The sequence below is a fragment of the Zingiber officinale genome, chromosome 9A (assembly GCF_018446385.1).
Source record: "Zingiber officinale cultivar Zhangliang chromosome 9A, Zo_v1.1, whole genome shotgun sequence".
In the NCBI taxonomy this organism is placed as follows: Eukaryota; Viridiplantae; Streptophyta; class Magnoliopsida; order Zingiberales; family Zingiberaceae; genus Zingiber; species Zingiber officinale.
The window spans coordinates 4,577,272-4,599,264 of record NC_056002.1 but is presented as its reverse complement, the minus strand read 5'-3'; the positions used below and the strand labels follow the sequence as shown (position 1 = coordinate 4,599,264).

General features: G+C 36.5%; 1 protein-coding gene across 4 annotated transcripts; it reads left to right on the top strand.

Annotated features, from left to right (window-relative positions):
- Positions 1-5,303: 5,303 nt before the first annotated feature.
- On the top strand, positions 5,304-10,025 carry LOC122020341 (phosphatidylinositol 4-phosphate 5-kinase 1-like). Of its 4 annotated transcripts, none has more exons than XM_042578231.1 (9): positions 5,304-5,439; positions 5,533-6,861; positions 6,938-7,099; positions 7,211-7,376; positions 7,867-7,977; positions 8,099-8,292; positions 8,381-8,511; positions 8,598-8,700; positions 9,236-10,025. In XM_042578231.1, exons 2-9 carry the CDS (start codon positions 5,681-5,683, stop codon positions 9,510-9,512), a joined length of 2,325 nt encoding a protein of 774 aa, XP_042434165.1. In that variant the 5' UTR covers positions 5,304-5,439; positions 5,533-5,680; the 3' UTR covers positions 9,513-10,025. The 4 variants fall into 4 exon arrangements, 3 of the variants coding, with proteins under 3 accessions (XP_042434165.1, XP_042434166.1, XP_042434163.1); XM_042578232.1 differs by having other exon boundaries at positions 5,321-6,861; positions 9,236-9,258; positions 9,361-10,025; XR_006122194.1 differs by having other exon boundaries at positions 5,324-6,861; positions 9,236-9,640; positions 9,713-10,025.
- Positions 10,026-21,993: the final 11,968 nt, after the last annotated feature.

Genomic DNA, 21,993 nt, shown 5'->3' with positions numbered 1-21,993 from the left:
CAGCTCCATATAACATAGCAGGTCTAACTGCGATTTTATAGAACTTACCTTTAAGTTTAAGAGGTACTTTACTGTCATATAAAATACCCGACGCTCCCCTCCATTTCACCCATCCTGCTTGTATTCTATGTAAGACATCTCTCTCAATCCCTCAATCATTTTGTAAAAATGATCCTAAATATTTAAATCTCTCGGTTCCGGGCAACTCGTCCTCTCCTATCTTAACAATTGTTTTATTACTTATAATATTGCTAAACTTAAATTCCATATATTCTGTCTTTAATCTACTAAGCTTAAAACATTTTCCTTTTAGTGTTTCCCTCCAAGATTCTAGCTTAGTATTTACTCCTTCACGTGTCTCATCTACCAAAATAATATCATCTGCAAACAATATGCACTACGGTACTGTGTCTTGAATGTGCGCAGTGAGTTCGTCCATAATTAGTGTAAAAAGATAGGGACTTAGGGTTGATCCTTGATGTAACCCCATCTTTATTGAAAATGCTTCAGTTACTCCGCCTGAATTCTTTACTCTGGTTGTTACATCCTCATACATATCCTTAATTAGTTCAATATATGTTACGCTAACACCTATCTTTTCTAAAATTCTCCATATAATTTCTCTTGGGACTCTATCATAAGTTTTTTCTAAGTCAATGAATACCATGTGTAGATCTTGTTTTTGCTCCCGATATTTTTCAATTAATTGTCTAAGGAGATGTATAGCTTCTATTGTCGACCTTCCAGGCATGAACCCAAATTGATTTTCTGTCACTGTGGTCTCATTCCTTAATCTTTTTTCTATTACTTTTTTCCAAAGTTTCATAGTATGACTCATTAGTTTAATACCCCTATAGTTTGCACAATTTTGTATGTCTCCCTTGTTCTTATATAAGGGAACTAGAGTACTTATCCTCCATTGATCAGACATTCTTTTCGTTTTCAATATCATGTTAAATAATTTTTTAAGTCATTCAATATCTTGTTCCCCTAAGCACTTCCATACCTCTATCGGAATATCATCTGGTCCAACGGCTTTTCCATTGTGCATCTCATTTAAAGTTTGTTTTAGTTCTGAAGTTTGAATTTTACGATAAAAATTAAAATTTCTATGCTCATTTGACCTAATTAAATTACCTAAGTTAAGTTGGTCACCTAAACCTTCATTAAAAAGTTGATGAAAATATCTCTTCCACCGCTCTTTTATTTCTCCATCATTTACTAATACCCTATTATATTAATCTTTAATACATTTTATTTGGCTAAGATCTCTTGTTTTCCTTTCTCTCACTTTAGTTATTCTATAAATGTCTCTTTCCCCTTCTTTTGTATCCAATTTTTGATATAAGCGTTCAAAAGTTTCATTTTTTGCTTCGCTCACTATTTTCTTAGCTTCTTTCTTGGCTATTGTATATTGTTTTAAGTTTTCCTCGTTCTTACAAATATATAATTCCTTGTAAGCTATTCATTTTTTCTTCACTTTCTCTTGTACTTTCTCATTCCACCACCAAGATTCTTTATTTAGTGGTGCATGTCCCTTTGACTCACCCAGTACACTCTTAGCTACTATTTCAACTTTGATACCATCTTATCACATGTTGTATTAGAGTTATCGTATATTTCACCTAATGCTTGTACTTCTACCTTATTCTTAAATATATTTTGTTTCTCATCCTTTAACTTCCACCACTTATTTCTTTCTATTGATACTATGTTTGAAGCGTATATCTAACACTACTACCCTATGTTGGGTAGTTAAGCTTTCTCCAGGGATGACTTTGCAATCTTTACAAATCTTTCTATCCTTCTTCCTAACCATAAGAAAGTCAATTTGCGATTTATTATTCCCACTTTTGAATGTGACTAAGTGTTCTTCTCTTTTCTTAAAAAACGTATTAGCTAATATAAGATCATATGCTATCGCAAAATCTAATATAGTTTTCCCTTTCTCATTTCTCGTTCCAAACCCATAACTCTCATGTACTCTCTCATATTCCTCATTTGTCACTCCGACATGCCCATTTAGATCACCTCTTATTAAAATCATTTCATTTGGTGGAATATTTTGTAATATTTCATCTAAGTTCTCCCAAAACCTTAATTTGGTAGTTTCATCTAATCCTACTTGTGGTGCATATACGCTAATTGTGTTCATAGTTTCTTTCGCCACTATTATCTTAAGGGCTATAATTTTATCCTCTTTTCTAAGTACTCCTACAACTTCATCCTTTAACAAACTATACAATGATACCCACTCCATTTATTGCTTTACTATTTCCAGTGTACCATAACTTAAAACCCGAGTTCTCTATCATCTTTGCCTTCTCGCCTATCCATTTTGTCTCTTGTACACACAAAATACTAATTTTTCTCCTAATCATCATATCTACTACTTCCATTGATTTACTTGTGAGAGTTCCTATATTCCATGTTCTAAATATTATATTATTAGTTTTTCTATCATATTTGTTCTTATCTAACTTATGGTGTGAGAACTTTTGTCTATTTAACACTACACCCAAGTTCTCATGGAGATGTAGCGGTCCTTGCTGAGACGCTACAGTCAGACCCTGTAACCCGTTATTAGATTTCATCATGGGCAAAGACTAGTAAATAAGAAAGGCGTCAAATAGAAGACGGGATAGTTGATCGTCCATCGTTAAATTTTTAAATTTGAGAAAGAACCTTTTCATTACATCATCAGCTGGGCAAAATATTGTTCACATGCTTTGGAGATTGTTCTCAAAGGTCTTCTCCGTTGGAGAAACCTATAGAATATCGACGAAGACTTTATATCCATGGGCCAACATTACGTCTGTGATATTCACCTGGGAAGGCACAGCGATGGGTGCCTCCGCGTTTAGCGACAATAAGATGCTATTGATCTGAATAACGAAAATGTTCCTCCACATATCTAACTAACGTGACATCAATGGTGCTGTCATTGTTGTCAATGGTGGCGAACCCCACTTTGCCCCTTGAAGTCAGTGGCGTTGACGAAGCCAGAGGAGCTAGGCGCAGTTTCAGTGGCTTGGTACATGGGGCGATTAAAGTCGATCGTGGTATTGGTAATCTTTTGAAGCTTTTCGACGCCGATGTGGACGGAGAGGACATTTTTTTGAGAGAGGAGAGGGTATTTTTTTATTAAGGAGGATGTGGACGTATAGTGGACTTCAAGGGCATTTTTAGAATTTTAGTTGATTCCCATTCCAATATATCAAACTAACCAAATACTATATTCAAATAACGATACTCATTTTCATTCTAGTCTACTATCAAACCTATTCTGATTCCTATTCCTACCGCACAAATCAAACGCCACCTTTAGTCTTCTACTCCACACTCATTAAATAACATATATACTCATGTACAAAACATATACTATAAATTTAATTAAAATAAAAGAAATAAGATGAAAATAAATGAATTATTTTGTATCTGTTTTACCTGCATATCTGGATTATTTTGGGGTTTAGCAAACTATGACAAGTTTAATAGGCATGATAAATTATCATCTCTACTAAGAATCACACACTAAGTGCATCTTGATGAATATATATATTTTTTTTCTAAACATTCTAATTTAACAGTAAAAAGCTTTACTAAGCAATGATGCGCTAAACTCTCAACTCATAATTTAGTACGCCTCGTTTCTATAATTACATCTATCAACCGGCCATCCTCATCATAATGGATGCTAATTTCAAGTTTGATCCACAAACTTCCAATCATTTCGATATATCCTCATCAAATCTAACTTAATCATTTGCTACATCAATCTATCGAACTAATAAAAATACAGCAGTAGTAAAGATCACACACACACAATCGATTTTCTTCAATCATTATCTTCAATAACAATGCGAATACTTTATGAATCATTTGGTACGTCAATTGAATCAATTTGACCAATTGATTTTCATATCAACCCAGTCGGAGTCCCATTTTGTCGTTAATCCGGAAGTCCTAATCTCAAACCTGACATCACAGGCCTCTCTCGTTCCATCAACCCCTCTCTGGCATAATGGTCATTTGTGCTCGGGCCAATGGCTTCTCTCGCAAGTCGTCATGTACATCTCCCTCAATCTCTATTTAATATTTATTTATTTTTACTACTTCCAAATTTTATTTATATTGACCACGTTGATACATACAAACAATCCGTTAATATGTTCTGATGTTTTTGGTAAATAATCTCTGAGTAATCATAGTGCCACATGGATAAAAAGATTAATAGAATTTGTACGACTTTGACTACCAATAGCCCTTGATTCCGTGACACTCCTGACTCTGAGTTGTACGTCCTAGAACTACCTCCTACTAGATGGCATTTCTATTTTATGATGCTCTTGATCTTGGGTCATTTGTGTTTGAGCCACCTCTTAACTACATGACATTCAATTGAAGATAATATCATCCTTTATTTTAGGAAGTAGGTAACGATCTTACAGATCTCAGAATTTCAAACTATTAATGATCACACAAATTTCAATATTTCAAACTATTTTAAGAAATAGATAACAATCACATAGATGTTGAGATAGATGGAGAGGATAGGAAACAACCATCTTAATAGAAACTAATCCACTCCTATAAACTGCAGTAGTACACAAACACATGTTAAAAATCATAAGAGAGTTTTCTATTTTTATTTTTTAAAAGTTATTTTTTAAGAAAAATATACATTTTATCTTAAAAAATAACTTTTAAGACATTCTCTACGTATGTTTTTTTTTAAATACTATCTCTATGTTTTTTTAAAAAAAATATAGAAACTATAAACTAAACACCATCATTTTAAAAACGTACGTTTTACATAAAATGAAAATAAAAGACGCATATATAAAATAATCCTGACCATCATTTACCCTCTTTCTTTCATCTTTGTTGCCGTTTAATTTTCGTTGTCACCAGGCGATTGATGATGAAGACGGCTTCTGCTTCTGCGTATATTCACGGGTGATTAGTCATTGAGTCGGTGCAGAATCAGTAAAATATCAACTTCGTAATGACGGACGCCGTAACTTACGACGGTGCATGCAGCAGCAACCAAAACGGTGGGAGTTAGTGATTATCTCGGGAATAATGCAGGGGCGACGTCAACTGCCCAAATTAGGTCCCCGGCGACGGGACCACGAGGTGTTTGATTCAGGGATAGTTTGGTAATCTCGCTCGCAAAGAGTCGCTTATTACCGATTTTGGTGCATCGTGTGGCCTCGCCGATTTCGTTGGATCAGCGACGACGCGCGGCGGTTCGCTCCGTTTGGAATAATCGAAGAAAGAAGAGGGCGGTTTGGTCATTCCATGAGCCAGCAGATGACCACCTCGCTGCCTCAATATTATTGTGGCCGTGGTGCCGTGTCTCTTTGCTCTCTCGCTTGCGTATCGAGACCAGAGCAGAGCAAAGCAAAAGCTAAAGAACATAGCAGCAGAAGCAGAGTAAGAAGGCTTCTTCGTCTCTTCCCTTCTCTCTGTTCTCCTCTCCTCCGTCTTCTTTTTAGTTCTTCTGCTCTGTTGGAATTTCCTTTTTAGGGTTCCGCCTTGAGCTTCTTCGTGGTTTGGATTCGATTTCTCTAGCGGTTTTCGTCGGTCTGAGGCAGGAGGAGGGGAGTAAGGCGTCGCGGATCTGCAGGGGAATGCCGGGCTCAGCCGTTGGAGGCTAGGCCTTTCACATCGGAGAATGCGGCGGTTCGGTCGTGAAGGAGACGCCAATGGAGGGGCGGACGCGGCGGTTGCTGAAGGAGAGAAGCCAGTGGTTGTAGCCGTCCCTTCTGTGGCCCCGGATGAGGCGTTCCACTACGCGAGGAGTAGATCTCAAGGCGGTGGCGGTAGGAGAGTCGCCCCTGCCGTTGGTCCACCCGATGAGGAGGCGGCAGCGGAGGTGGCGGAGAAGGTGCTTGCGAATGGGGATATGTACACTGGGTCTTTCGTCGGGAACGGCCCCCACGGACGGGGGAAGTATTTGTGGGCGGATGGGTGTATGTATGAGGGTGAATGGAGGCGGGGGAAGGCGGCTGGGAAGGGCAAGTTCTCGTGGCCCTCCGGCGCGACGTTTGAGGGTGACTTTCGCTCCGGACGGATGGAGGGGTTCGGGACATTCACTGGATCGGAGGGAGACACCTACCGCGGTCTCTGGGTTGCCGACCGAAAGCACGGCTACGGATGTAAGTGGTACGCGAACGGCGACTACTATGAGGGCGGGTGGCGTCGCAACCTCCAGGAGGGTAGAGGCAGGTATGTGTGGCGGAGTGGGAATCAGTACGTCGGGGAGTGGCGGAACGGCGTCATCTCCGGCCGTGGCTTACTTATCTGGGCGAATGGCAACCGCTACGACGGACTTTGGGAGAACGGCGTGCCTAAAGGAAGCGGCGTTTTCACGTGGCCCGACGGCAGCTGCTGCGTACGTAACCGGAGCAAAGGCGATCTCAAGAGCATCAACGGTACCTTTTACCCTGCTCTCTCAGGTGGCAAAAAGATCACCGGAAAAAGGAGCCCATTCTCCCCTCTGGAGGAAACCTTCGTGCTCCCGTCATTGATTCCCGGTTCAAGGAAGAGGTCATCGGTGGATGGGCTGGGTCGGAGGAGCTCCACCATCGAGAAAAACTTCCCGAGGATCTGTATCTGGGAATCTGATGGTGACGCAGGAGATATCACATGTGATATTATAGACACAATTGAGGCGGCCATGCTCTACAAGGATGGGATGCCCTTCGCTCAGGGAGGACGCACACTCGTTGGTTCCATCACGCAGCGGCGCAGCTCATGTTTCTTGTCGACGAGAGAGCCAAAGAAGCCCGGGCAGACTATATCGAAAGGGCATAAGAATTACGATTTGATGTTGAACCTTCAATTGGGCATCAGGTAGATGGTTTGGTATCTTGCTACTCGATGTTGAACCTTCATTAACTTTTGGTGGCTCAATTTTCTGTCCTTTCAGTTATTCTATTGGAAAGCCTGGTTCGTTGAGAGAGCTTAGAACAACGGATTTTGATCCCAGGGAGAAGTTTTGGACAAGATTTCCTCCTGAGGGTTCAAAGATTACTCCTCCCCATCAATCTATCGAGTTCCGTTGGAAGGATTATTGCCCCATGGTTTTTAGGTAAAACTCATGTTAAGCAATTGCAGTTGCATCAGCTGAAGTTTTTTCTCTTCTAATTTGACTTTTGTAGTTCTGGCTTGTGTGAGTAATTTCTGTTGGCTCGGCTTGCAGACACTTGAGGAAATTGTTTAATGTGGATCCAGCAGATTATATGCTAGCTATATGTGGAAATGATGCACTGAGGGAATTGTCTTCACCGGGAAAGAGTGGGAGTGTCTTTTACCTTACCCAAGATGATCGCTTCATGATTAAGACAGTGAAGAAATCTGAAGTGAAGGTTAGATATATAACTTCCCTTTTGGTAATTCATTTTTGAGTTTGCAAGTTTTTTTTTTGTCTTTTATTTATATGAAATCATTAAAGGAAAAAAATGTAACTTAATTAAGTTTTCATAATGCTAAGGAAGAAATATCAGTGAACCCAATGGTTGCCTGTTGGAATGAGGAAAATTTGTGTGCTAGCTATATTTATTATTCCCGTTGCCGCTAATGAATAGGCACAGTATACCATAGATTGGGTTAGTGGGCTCTAGCTGTATTTGTGTGTAATGGCTAGTAATTTTTGGTAACCATGGTTCATTAGTCCTGATCTTTCAATCAACATAATTAATGAATCCAATTGATTGGGCAACGCGTGATTTATATTCTATTAAATGAATGAGAAATTATTAAATATTTGTTTTAAAATTCCATTTAAAGTAACTTTTGTTAACAACATTTCACAAAATATTCTGTGTTGACATAATCTTTTCTGACACTGTTATTCAGGTACTTCTTAGGATGCTTCCAAGTTACTACAAACATGTTTCTATGTATAAAAACTCACTGATCACAAAGTTCTATGGTGTGCATTGTGTGAAGCCAATTGGTGGACCAAAGGCAAGTTATTTAAAATTAGCTTCTGCACTATCACTTAATTTTCCACATTCTTTTATTCGTTAAATTATCATGCAAGTATAATATCAGCTTACCTATTTGCTTACTGGTGCCTGGATAATAGATACGATTCGTGGTAATGGGCAATCTGTTCTGCTCAGAATACCATATTCATAGAAGATTTGACCTGAAAGGTTCATCCTATGGTCGAACATCTCACAAGGTTGAGGAAGAGATTGATGAGGTAACGACCCTCAAGGATCTTGACCTTAACTATGTATTTCAACTTCATAGGTCATGGTACCTAGACCTTCTAGAGTAAGTCAACTTTCTGAATTTTGCAATTTTTCATTTACTTTACCTATTTGTACCTTCTGTCATTTAATGAAGTTTATTTACCTTTCAGACAAATCAAACGGGATTGTGAATTCTTGGAAGCAGAGGGTATTATGGACTATAGTCTTCTGTTAGGAATTCATTTCTGTGATGACATTTCACCATCTTATACAGGTCTATCACCGCGCTCTCCTTCTCTGAGTAAGTGATTTCTCTTAAAATCTTAAATATCCATCAACAGTTTATGGAGCATTGCAGCTAAGCCTAAATTAATGTTCCTTATTCAGAGGGTTATCGCAAGAGTGACTCCTTCTTAGATCGAATAGCTTGGTCAGACTTGCGGTTCTCAAAGTCTACCCATCGAAGTATGAGTACAACAAGGGATGACCGGTATGTCCAGTCAATTAAGAGCTTTTTAGTAGTTGAAGCAGTCATTCATTGACATAAGACCCATTAAAATCTATTCAGTAGTATATTGATTGTAGTTGAGAAATCTGTTTAGTAATCCAAGTAATGATTCCGGGCATAAAAATTAGAAATCGCCAATGTACTGCAGCTTCCATGAAAAGAATATTTGTCTACTGCTTCATAAAGAATACCCCACATCGGTTTTCATTGCTAAAACATTTTAATTATTGTGTCAATCCACCTTTTGCTTCTAGTGTCAAAATGATACTTGATTTCTTTGTATATTTCAGTTCTATGATGCCGGCAGCCTTTTTTTTCCTTCTTTTTCTTTCCTTTTCTGAAATCATGTAGGGGAGCTCCTGCCATTAAAAATATATATTAAATGAAAGAAATGTGCATATTGAAGTCTAGATCTTGTGCATGTACTCTAATTTGTATGGCTACTGTAGTTTAAATTCTAGTATCTCTGAAATCGTGTTAATAACTGATGTGTCTATATGTATTTTCTTCATGCTAGGAACCCCCCCTTGCGTCAGCTAGGTATAAACATGCCTGCAAGAGCAGAGCGCACAACAAATAGTAGGTCAATGTCAATCCCCAACGGCAATGCCCATAATGTAATTCTCTATTTTGGCATCATAGATATCCTCCAAGGCTACAACATCTCTAAGAAGTTGGAGCATGCCTACAAATCCTTGCAAGTGGATCCCAATTCCATCTCAGCAGTAGATCCAAAGCTCTACTCTAGGAGATTCCAAGATCTCATCCGGCGAATTTTTGTAGAAGATGATTGATTTGGAAGTAACATTATCTTGTGAGGCACAAATTCGCAGAAGTTAGTGGCTCTGCTGTTCTAGCAACAGTTGACAAGAGTCAAGTATGACAACGGAATTTGGGAAAATGCTATCAGCAGACTTGTGAGGTAAAAACATCTTTGCCATATAGAAGACCTATGATGAATAAATTCTAAGGGTCATATATCCATTTAATGAAGGTGAATTTACGGTTAGTGGGATTTGAAGCTCAGTTTCACATTCAGCAAACAAAGCTTCAACTCAATGATTTGTCTCGGAGATGGAGGTCAGTCTGCCAAATTCGTTCAAGGCTGAATTTTGAAAGGTCAGCCATTGGGGAGTGACAAGTTACTTGTTTTTGCTAGTGAGAGCACAATTTTGTTTACTGAAAAAAGGTGGAGGGAAAAGAGAGAGAAATATATCATGCATGCTCTTGAGTCTTGTGAAATGTAATGTACAGGATCACGAACATATTCACAGATCAAGCTTTAATTACCACTCACTTCTATATAATGCTCAATCTCTTGGCTGCTTTCCTGTTACCGTTGTTTGTTTTAGTATACCCTGAGAGAAGAATCCAACTCCGATTGGGAGAGGAAGAGCGATGGCATTGGACGAGGCAAAGAAAGTGGAGGTAGAGCAGCATCAAAAGCAGAGAAAAGTGCAAGAGCAAAGATGCGGGAGCAGATGAGATCCTCTTTCTTGTTATATTCTCTCTCTATCCACGTCACACCATGCCATTCTGGCCGCCCTTGACACCCCCTCAACCTCCTTTTAAATTCCACTTATTTTTCTTATCCGTCTGTGTCTTTTGCTTTCCTTACGTTTGACTGGTCTTATCCATCGCTGTAGCCTCCACGTTGCTCGCAGGAGTGAAGAGGTGCAGACTGCAACCCACTGGCGCGTGGCGACCCCGAGAGGTGAACCCTTTGTTTATCGCTGCTAATTATTTGGCGTATCAAAATAAAATCACTGAGGTCTCGGCTTTCTTGTTGCATGTAGTGGGCAGCATGCACGTCTTACCTCGTCTCAGCTTATCTCCCCCTCTTAGCAGTATAATACTTCCATATATCACTGAGGTCAAAGATTGTGTCAGCGTTTATGCTCTTTACCAGTTTTCTGTCGCTGGCATTTTTCTATAGTATTACTTTCCTTTTGTTACTGCTTGCTTTCATGCTTAATTTTCATATTTCAATATGATTTAAATTGACCGTGGTTTGAATTAGCAAACCATCATCAAATTTGGCGACATCTGGAGAACCATATAAACGAGTAAACGACACGCCGGGGGTGAAGGCCAGGCCGCAAGGCGCATATCTTTTTCTCGCGTGCTGTTCATGGTGTAGTTTGTCGGAACAACTATAGCCAAATAACTGCCATCACCTATCACAACACATCTCATCGTAATGTTCTGTTTAACTTTCCTTAAAAAATATTCTTTTCTCTGAAGGATAAATTCACTTCAAGCATAATTTAATTTGGCAAATCAAGTACTTTTGCTATAAAAAATATCAATCACCAAAGCTTCTGGGTTAATTCTCATTATAAAAACGATTTTTTGGTAAAAATATTTATTCCGAGGTTCACTTGGTTCCTGAAACCGAGGATGCTTTTAGTGTGGCTCGAGCCTTTATAGCTTGAGGCTTAATTAAAAAACGAAATCTTTCTTGGAAAGTTTAGGAGTTATTCGACAATATTTCTGTGGTAACTCAAAAAAGCTCATGTCCCCTTGGCTTCTTTAGGACGACTTATCTTTAATTAATAATTAATTACCATCTAATCAACTAGGTCCACTAACCTCTAGCACTTATGCACTCGATAGACCTCCTTTGAGCCTCGCGTAGCTCAAACTCTTCTGGTTTCTCGATCTCTACGTATTAAATTTGCTCCTCACAGTTGTGGACTTGTCGTTCATGTTTTGAAAAAAATAAGAATGAGGACCACTATGTATTAGTATTAATTGTCATGGTCATCACTTCATTATTTTACGGTTAATCTAAGTCAATATCTACTTTTGTCTTCACAAATGTGTTGCAGAGCACTTGCATGCATCATGAGCCTGGGTAAATAAGTGGATTAGTAAATGCATTATTTTATAGTTATTATTAGATATTCGAATTTCAAATCAATTAATTCTGAAAATAATTTATTAATTTTATAGAATTTTTTTATCAATCATCAGATTAAATTTAAAAATGTTCTTAATGGATAACTTAATAGCCCAATATCCTAGATTTATCATCCTAGACTGTATGAATATCTTGTCATTGTACAATAATTTGAGGGCATAAATGTATTATTTTACGTGGTCAAAGATGACTCACTCATTTCAAGCATCTCTCTATCAATTTATAGTAAGATAAAAAAAATAAATCAGAATAATCGAACAACTTTTCTAAATGAAAAAGATTTTACTACTCAAGTGATTGTTCTCCCTATCATTCGATTCTTACTTTTATACTATAATCTATCATTTAATCTAAGTATTAACTTGGCTACATTAATAGGGGTGTGAATGTATTATTTTAGCACTATACCAACATTGCATGTTGCCTCTAGGCCTCTTTTTTATTTTTTTTACTCGTCAATCAAATCAAATAATGAGGCACGGTGACTTTTAATAGAGATCGATGGATGAAAAGAAAATCCATGCAATCGATCCGGATCAAAATTTATAATGCTCGAAACAAATTTATTTAAATAATTATTTATTTAAAAACAATATGCTAATCACCTCAGAGTTAAAAAGAAGAAATTCACAAAACACAAGAAAACAAGGTGCAATTAGGAGCGCGACAATGGACGCAGCGTGTTAATGCGATTGGGGTCCAAAGTTTGAGCATGTTTCCTTGTCGTTTCAACTTCCGAGAATGGAACGTGGACAAAATTGTGTTCACTGTTACAGCACCTTCTCGTAAACATCCAGCTTGACTACAGTGACTGACACGTGAATGGTGACAAAATTGTACGCGCTTATTTATGAGATATTTATGAATTTCTTTGCCGAAATTTAATAATTTGAATAAAATAAAAAGACGTTTTTTTATTAGAATTCATATTTTACTTTTTAAAATATTATTATTTTCAATATAAAATTACTATAATATAAATAATTCAACTACGATTAATTATATAACGGTTATAATATATATTAGTCTGATCTCATATCAAAATTAACCAAGCTGGGATTGATTTAAATTTGAGTTTCGATATTTGATTAATATGTGATAGAAAAATTAAGTAGGTCAAGTATGATTGGATACTTGATGATGTCAAAAGTTCAACAAAAAGTTAATAAGAGAAAAGTTTAAGAGAGTCACGGAGAACCAGACACTAAGTGAATGGAAGTCAAATGAAAAGTTGATAAGAGAAAAGTTCTAGTGGATCATGAAGGATCGGGCACTTGGTGATCGAAAAACAAATGGAAAGTAAACAAGGGAAGTTCAAGCAGATTAAGGAGGACTTGACACTTGACAATTAGAAGTCCAACGAAAAATTATCATGAGGAAAATTGAAGTGGGTCATGGAAGACTAGACAATTGGCGACTGAAAGTCCAACGCAGAGTTAACAAAAGGGAAATCCAAGTGGATTACGGAGGACCGGACACTTGGCACAAGACTCTAAGTCCAAGTGAGTCATGGAGGACCGAACACTTGACATGAAATGGAAAGTTCAAGTAAGTCAAAGATTGATTAGACACTTGGTGAAAAAGCCCTGTCAAGTCAAGGTTGATCGAATGCTGAGCACTGGAAAGTTTCAACAAGTCACAAATGACTTTAAAGTTAGGTAAAGGAATCCTAAACTCGGGTTCAGAGTTTAGGATTTGACAATCGATTAGAATCGATTAGCCCAAAGAAATCGATTGAGGGCTTATCTCCAGAGCATAGTAAGGACCGGAATCGATTCAAGTAATCTATTAGGCTTAAGATAATCGATTAAGGCAATCAATTGACAAAAGTTTTTTGCAGAAATAGAAATCTACCATATCAATTGGCACAATCAATTCAAACTCAATCGATTGGGCTAATCGATTGATAGTGTTGGGTCACTTCGAGAACTAGAGAGAAGGGGTGGAGGGTGAATAGCTCATCTCGCTCAGTTGCTCATTTCATAGATGTTGTTGCTGTAGAAAACTCAAAGCAAGCTCCTCCAATTCTAACAAAATGGATTTACTTGGTATCTACCTCAAATGAGGTGACTAATCTAAGGATCCGACCTTCTCTCACATATCTACTATTAAAACACTCCTTCCCGGAAACACTCCGGAGGCGGAGAAGTCTCGTACAAACTCTCAATACAACAAGAAGAAAAGAGAAACAAATATAATACAAATCTTACAAGATTTATACAAATAAAACCCTAACTAGCTTCTCCTTTTTACTTGGAAATGCCTCTTGACCTTGAAAGTGCAGCAACACTTGTCTCCAAGAAGCTTCAAAAACCGGCGGTGATGATCTGAGCTGGGTGAAGAGAGTGGGAGAGAAGAGATGTGATGAACAGTGCATGCCAAACCCTTTTATCGGACTGATAACAGCTATTTTTTCAACCTTAAGTGACTTCTCTAATCGCTTAAGGGTTCTTAATCGATTAGCCGAATCGATTAAGAACCTTTCTGTTCGATCAGAGGAAATCCTGTAAGCGATTAAGCAGGGAGACTTAATTGCTTACCAAACATTCTGTTTCCTTACAAAATAGAGTTTAATCGATTAGATTAGTCGATTAAGCTCTGCTAAATCGCTTAAGGTAAGCGATTCAGCTCCCTTCCATTTCTTGCGATTCCGAGCCTTAGGCGATTAATCGCTTAACACACGGTGTAATCGATTACCAAATCCTGACTTCCAAACTTAAGTCTAGGGTTCCCTTCACCCAACATCTGATTAATCGTGATATATTGGGACTCCTTCACCAAGTGTCCGGTCAATTCTTTGACCCACTTGAATTTTTCTCCTCATGCCAAGTGTTCGATCAATCCTTTGACCCACTTGGATTTTTCTCTTCATGCCAAGTGCCCGGTCAACCTGGACCCACTTGGACTTTTCTCCTTATGCCAAGTGTCCGGTCAACCTTGACCCACTTGGACTTTCAACCTCGTGTCAAGTGTCCGGTTCTCCATGATCCACTTGGACCTCTAAACATCAGATGTCCGATCAACCTTGACCCATCTGGATTTCCTTATGCTTGGCTTCACTCACGAGGGTTTTTCATCACCTAGCTTTACTCACTAGGATTTTCAAACTATCTGACTTCACTCACCAGAACTTTCACAACAAATGTCCGGTCAACACCGATCCACTTGGATTTTCTTCTTCTGCTAACCTTCCCATTGGTCTTGTCCTTGCCTAACCTCTAATTAGGACTTCCCAGTCAAGAATCCGATCAACTTTGACCTACTTAACTCTTCTTCGCATCGAACTGGTCAACCTTGACTAATCTCTCCAAACGGACAATTGTACTTGCAATCTCCATATATTGTTAGACATCAAAACTCAAACATCAAGACTCAAGCTTGAGTCAACTCAAGATTAGTCAAACTGGTCAATCTTGACCTAGAAATTATACCAACAATCTTCCCCTTTTAGATGTTTGACAATACGTTTAAGTTAGGTCAATCTCATAGCCTCAACTTTTTTATTATGTCAAAGCATGAATGAGGATTTTATTCATTCTCCCCCGTAACTTAAAGGTTTCACAATCTCCCCCTATGAACAAGGATAATTTTCTAACTTAAACCCTACATTCTCTCCTTTTGGCACACATAAAAAACTCTTCTTCTTAAGAGTTATCTCATGTTGTTGATCACAACATCTCCATGAAGGTCTCATACCCTTCATTGTGCCCAATGCTCACCCTAGAACATTCTTCCATCATATAATGCTCATCCTAGAGCATTCACCCATTACAATGACGATTTCAAATCTTCCATTGATTTCCAATGCTCAACTTTGAGCATGCATAACAATGAAGATTTCTACCTTCCATTGTTTCATTGTTTATAAATAAAATATAAACCATGTGTTTTAAGGAGTAGCTCCCCTTCAAAATATGCTCTAAACTTTTATCATTAAACCAACAATGACTTGAAGTTTTTAAACCTTTAGAAAATCTAAAATTTAAAGTTTTGAGGTTCAAAATTTAATTTTAAACCTAAACCTCATCCTAAACTCCAACTTAGTCTTCTTTAACCAATTCTTTCTTGTTTTAATAAGGGAACTGCCCTTCAAATGTGCATAAATGAATTTCTTAAGGTTAAGAATGATTAACTCGACTAAACATGACTTAATGGACTGAAATCAGACCATTTAAACAAAGATCAACACTCTTAATTGATTTATGTCAGCTACCAGTCGATTACAATTTCTCTTAATCAATTAAAGTTGGGATTTAATTGATTATCGAGTATTAATCGATTATTTTAATCGATTAAAACCTTGAATAGATCATAGTGATCGATTCCGTGAGCCACTATTCTCACGGGAATTCATGTTAATTGATTGACCTAATCGATTGCTGTAATCGATTCCCATTTTTTATTTCTGAAATTCAATTTTAGCTAAATTTCATAAATATATAAATAATTCTATAAAATTTCAATAATTATGAAAATTCATGAAGACATTATTTATGTCATATAGTATCATGGAAAAATAATTATCTAAGAAAATATATCTTATTTTCAAATATTGACATAAAGTTGAAAACTCTTAAAAACTTCAATGTTTCTTCTAAATTTATGCTAACTATACAAATGACGATTTCTATTAAAAGATAGTCTTCACCAAGGTTTTCCAAAGTATTTAAAATCACTTTCAAAACCAAATTTCTAACCATGATCTTTGGGAAAAATGCACATGACTTATGCATTTGCTTTCCACATGATTGGATAACACATAACTACATGTTTTGATGAACCTAAAACTCAAAAAGATGCATTAAGTCAACATCTTGAGTCTTGTTCATCCTCCTAATATCTTACTTGTATCTAATGTGCACTAAAATATATACAAGTCTGTTGGAACCTTATGTTGTTTTGGTATGATAAACAAGTTAAGTTAGGTTCTGTGGTGTTTTAACCCTGTGTCTAAGTGTGCAGAAACTTAGGAGTACAGGAAGTCGAGCGGAAGACGTGGCTAGTGAGAAGGACGGCACGGGGAGAGAACCGACGGACTCGGTGCGTCCGAGGGATGAGGCGCCGCGGAAGAGTACCCCGACGGATGAGAAGGAAGCGTGCGTTGGTTCCGAGGGACGAGAAGCCGGAGCGGAAGATTGCTCGGGGAGCAAGAGACGCAGCTAGCGAGAAGGTCGGCACGGGAGAGAGCCGACGGGCTCGGTGCGCCCGAGGGACGAAGAACTGCGGATGAGTACGCTGGCGGGCGAGAAGAAAGCACGCGACGATTCCGAGGGACGAGAAGCCGGAGCAGAAGCCTGCTCGAGAAGGCCGGAAGTTGGGTTCGGGTGAGCTCTATTCCGGATGGCCGAGATCACCTAAGTAAGCGGAGCCGGAGCGGAAGACCCGGACCGAGGCGAACTGAATCGGAGCAGAGGGTCCGGACCAAAAAAAGTCAACTCTATTGACTTTCCTGGTCCGGGCGCCCGGACCTGGATGATTATCCAGATCGTGGTCAACGCGATTTACCCGAGAAGGGATAAAGTTTTATTCTCTCCTAGGCGCCCAGGCACCCTGACCAAGGCTATAAATATAGCCTTGGTCTAAGAAGCTGAACAAGACAAGCAATTAACATTTCCAACACTTGTGTGCTTCATATGTAGTTTAGCTTCTTTATTTTCTGTGCTTAAATGCTGTAAGAGGCTTCTCCGCCTGAAAGAGATATTCTAGTGTGCGATTCATTCTTTGGATTAACAACCTCCCCGGTTGTAACCAATTGTAAAAATACTTGTGCCTCTTCTTTTAGTTTCTTTCTATTTATTTAATCTATTTTATGCAAGTGTTATTTTGAAAGTTCGAGGAAAGGATTTGTGTTTTATTTTTTCAGGGCTATTCAACCCTCCTTCTAGTCGGCTGACATGGTCCAACAAGTGGTATCAGAGCGAGGGCGCCTCAGAAGGACTAACCGTCGACTGAAGCAACGAGATGACCGGAGCTAACATCTATCCACCAACATTCGAGGGGGAGTTCGTGTTTTGGAAGCGACGAATGCAGGTTTATTTTAAAAATGACTTTAATATGTTATTAATAATGAAATATGGTTTTGAAGTGCCCAAAAGCAAAGAAGGAGAAGAACTTGAAGAGCATCAGTGGATTGACGAGCAACGTAACAATGTTATGGCAAATGGTAAGGCCAATTCCAGTCTTTTAAGCATACTACCTGCCAAGGATCTCGACAGAGTCAGAAAATACAAAAGCATAAAAGAACTTTGGGAAAAGTTCTTGAAGCTATACGAAGAACCAGTTGAGGTCAAAGCCGACTCCTCAATGGACACTGAGCCGTCGTCAAAAGAATCTGAAACCGAGAAGATTGCCGGAACGTCTCTCACCACTGAGCATCTACCAGAAGACGCAATCAGCTCTTCCTCAAACAGCATCGAGAGCATCGATGAAGGAAGAGCAATGTTAGAAGAAAATAACTCAACAGGGGGAGAGTTAACAGCCGAAAATGTAAGTCAGGTATGACCTCCACCTCCTGACTAATTGATTAATTCAATCAAAGCCTTATCGAAAGATTTTTTTCGAATTAGAAAATATATTGTTAAAAGATTTTTGCAAATCAGAAATTATTTTGTCGAAAGGATCTTGCGAATTAAAGCCCAAAAATTATTAAACAATAGTGGGTTAAAGGAAACTCATGCAACAATTTGTCGATTAAAGAATTTCGACAAACTAATAATAGAAAATAACATAATAAAGGAAAAATACAACTTTTGCATGCTTATTATTTTTGCTTCAAATTTGAAAAATTGTGATTTAGGAAATTATAATAGACTAAAATGGAAATTTAGATATCATAATGATATTAAGGAAATGACAATAACTTAAGAATGAATTTTGTTTAAATAAAAATAATAATAATAAGCCAGTATTATTCTTTTTTCAATTGTTAAATTATGAAAATTTTGTTTGAGTTATCCGTGCCTACAAAAGTGCTTTTATTTTAAAAAAATTTATATAATAATAATACTTCAATTAACAATATTGTATTTTTTTACCTAGTAGCAATAACAACATTATATTTTTCTATGTTGGTTGTTGGGTCACTAGTTACGAATATTTTTAGATTTATATTGATAAACGATAGAAACTTTTTATGGAATCGAATCAGTTATCTCCAAAATTAATTGGTCCGAAAGGTTGGATACCTGGTGTTAACTAAAAAATAATAAAAATATATTATATTATACAGGTCCCACTTTATATTAACAGAAACACAAATGGTAAGCCCACGACTGAGCCTTGCAGGCAATGAAATTCTAGGATCATTCATTCCCCGAGTCAGATAGAATGTTATATATTTATTATCTATGTCAATTACAGGCCATAGCTCTTGTAATATAAATGTTTCATCTCCAATTAACATGATCAATATAAGTTAACATCATATTATAACCACTATAAATTATCTTAGCAGCTTTAATATAGATAATTTATTTTTATCAATATTAGACGATATTATATTATAAATATATATCATCTAGAAACTACAGGATGATAATTACTATAATTACATCACCGTTATGATGATACTACTGCAACAACTTTAAAAATAAAAACTAAAAAAATGCAAGCATAGGATGGGCGTCCTTTTTGTTAATAAATACAAAAAAAATCAATTTTACTAGTCTAATAAATAAAATGACGTTTTTGTCCAAATTAAAGCTTATAAAATTGGCATTCTACAAGGGTACTCATCAACGATGAAATATTTTTTAAAACATTGATAAGAAAAATAACCGTGCAGGATAATATTGGAAAGATTTATCATATTTGAATAATGACGATGAAAATAACAGAAGGAAAATATATAATCAGAAATTTAGATTAATAACAACAGCAGTTTTTTTTTTTTTTTTGACTTTTTTTGCTTTTTTTTACTTGTAGAAATCTGACGTCCAAAAAATAATCTTCGGCTGTTGTTGATATAAATTTTTGATTACTTACTGTTATTTTTATCGTCATTACAAACAAAAATTTAATCGTTCACTATTTTATCAAAATCATTCTGTTTTTATTAAATCTTTTCGTCTTTTTTATTATTAATACTAGTGATCATACACGTCGCATGTGTAATATAATACATTGAAATCACATTGACCATTTTTAATGAAATTATATTAATTAAAGCATTTTAGCATTAAAATACTAAAGTAAAATCATTAATAGAGTCATTAGGGTAAGGTACCTGACTTTTGAAAATATGAATTATTTGGGTCTTTGAAAATCCGAATTGTTTGGATTTTCGAGTGTCACCCTTACAATATCCACTTGTTGATTTTAAGCATCGAAGGCACAATTTTTAATTTTCTTCGTTCATAAAGTTTCCATGACTCGAGTTTTCTAAAATAAAGGAAATTATATTTTATTTTCGGTACATTTTATTTTCCGTGTTAGTTTTTTGATATTCCTTCATCATGTTGAAGGATTTAAGAATTGGAAAAGAGTAAATTGTAAAACATATCCATTGAAAAGACACGAAGGGGATTGCACTTCATTACATGTTACTACTATGTAAAAATGGGAGGGTTTGAAAAATATAATTCAACATATTGATAAAAGGATGAATATACGATTTGAAAATATTATAAAGCAAAATAGATTGCTTCTAAAGACATCAATTAGAGCTGTGAGATGGCTACTATTGCAAAGATGTGCATTTAGAGGACATGATGAAACGATAGATTCTCATAATCATAAAATTTTTATTGAATTGGTCAAATTTCAAGGAGAATTGTGCAAAGAAATTAGTGATATTATATTGGATAAAGTTGCTAAAAATGTCAAGTATATATCACCGTCAATTTAATAGGAGATACTAAAACTTATTGTTGATCTTGCGAATTAAAATCCATGATGAAGTGAGGGATACTAAATTTTGTATTCTTGTTGATGAAGTGGTGTCGATGACATTAATTCCTTGACTTTGAAAAGACATATATGTAACATCTTGACACAACATAAGCTTTTGATTGAAAATATATGAGATTAAGGATACCATGATGCTAGCAATATGCAGGGAGAATGGAATGAATTATAAGTACTATTCCTTAAAGATTATCCGTTTGCATATTATATTCATTATTTTACTCACTGATTACAACTTACTTTAGTTGCAGCAACTAAAGAGGTATTAGATGTATGACTATTTTTTTTCCAAATTGAGTTCAATTATTAATTTTGTGAGTTCTTCTTCAAAGCGACATTCTCAATTGAAATCAATTCGAGGAGATGAAATCAATTCGAGGAGTTGAAATCATTGATTTGATAACATCTAGAGAGCTTGGGGCTGGTACCGGAGTTAATCAAGCTAGTACTTTGCAACGACCCACATTTACTCGTTGGAGTTCACATTACGCTTCTGTTATCTAATTTATTGAATTATTTGGTTTAATTTGTACACTTTTAGAAGATCTTCGGACGATTGTTGATGCATAGAGTTTTGGAAACATCTGATATGTTATGCTAAGCATTGTAATGAAAAAATCAAAACATTCTGAATGTAATGAGTTTAGTTGTTATTATAAAATTTCTTTTCTAGAAAATGCAAAATGATAAATGGGATGATTTTCCATGGAGTGTAAATAATTTTTGTAATACTCGTGACATTGTAGTATCTGATTTGATTGATCGTTATATTGAAGGCACTAAACATTCTTGTCAACAGAAAAATTATTTTACAATGGAGGAATACTATCATTTTCATATATTCAATATTGTGATTGATAAACAATTGATGGAGTTAGAATACAAGATTTAATAAGGAATCAATAGAGTTTCTTACTTTGTGTGAAGCATTGCATCCATGGTTTCAAATTATTTTCTAAAGTGCAATTTATTTTTTAATTGAGAAATTTTATCCAAATGATTTTTCTAAAAATGACATGAAACATTTGAAAACTCAATTGAATTATTACACGCTTAATGTATTTGAGAACCTAAGGTTTAAAGATATTAATTCTCTTCCTAAATTATGTCGATTGTTGGTTGAAACAAAGAAGTCAAGGACTTATTTCATTATTGATAGGTTGATTCGTTTGGTCTTAATTCTTCCGATATTAATGGCTACAACAGAGTGAGCATTTTTAGGGATGAAACTTTTTAAGACGCCACTTCACAATAAAATGAAGCAAGAATATTTGAGCAATGTAATAGTTTTGTATATTGAGAAAGAGATAGCTCGTGAAATTGATATAGAGTACATAATTGATAGGTTTGATCTCTTGAAAGTTGCAATCTTTTAGCATAAATTGTACTCTTCCATTTATGCATATTATATCATCATTAACGTTTAAACTTTTGACAAATATTTATTG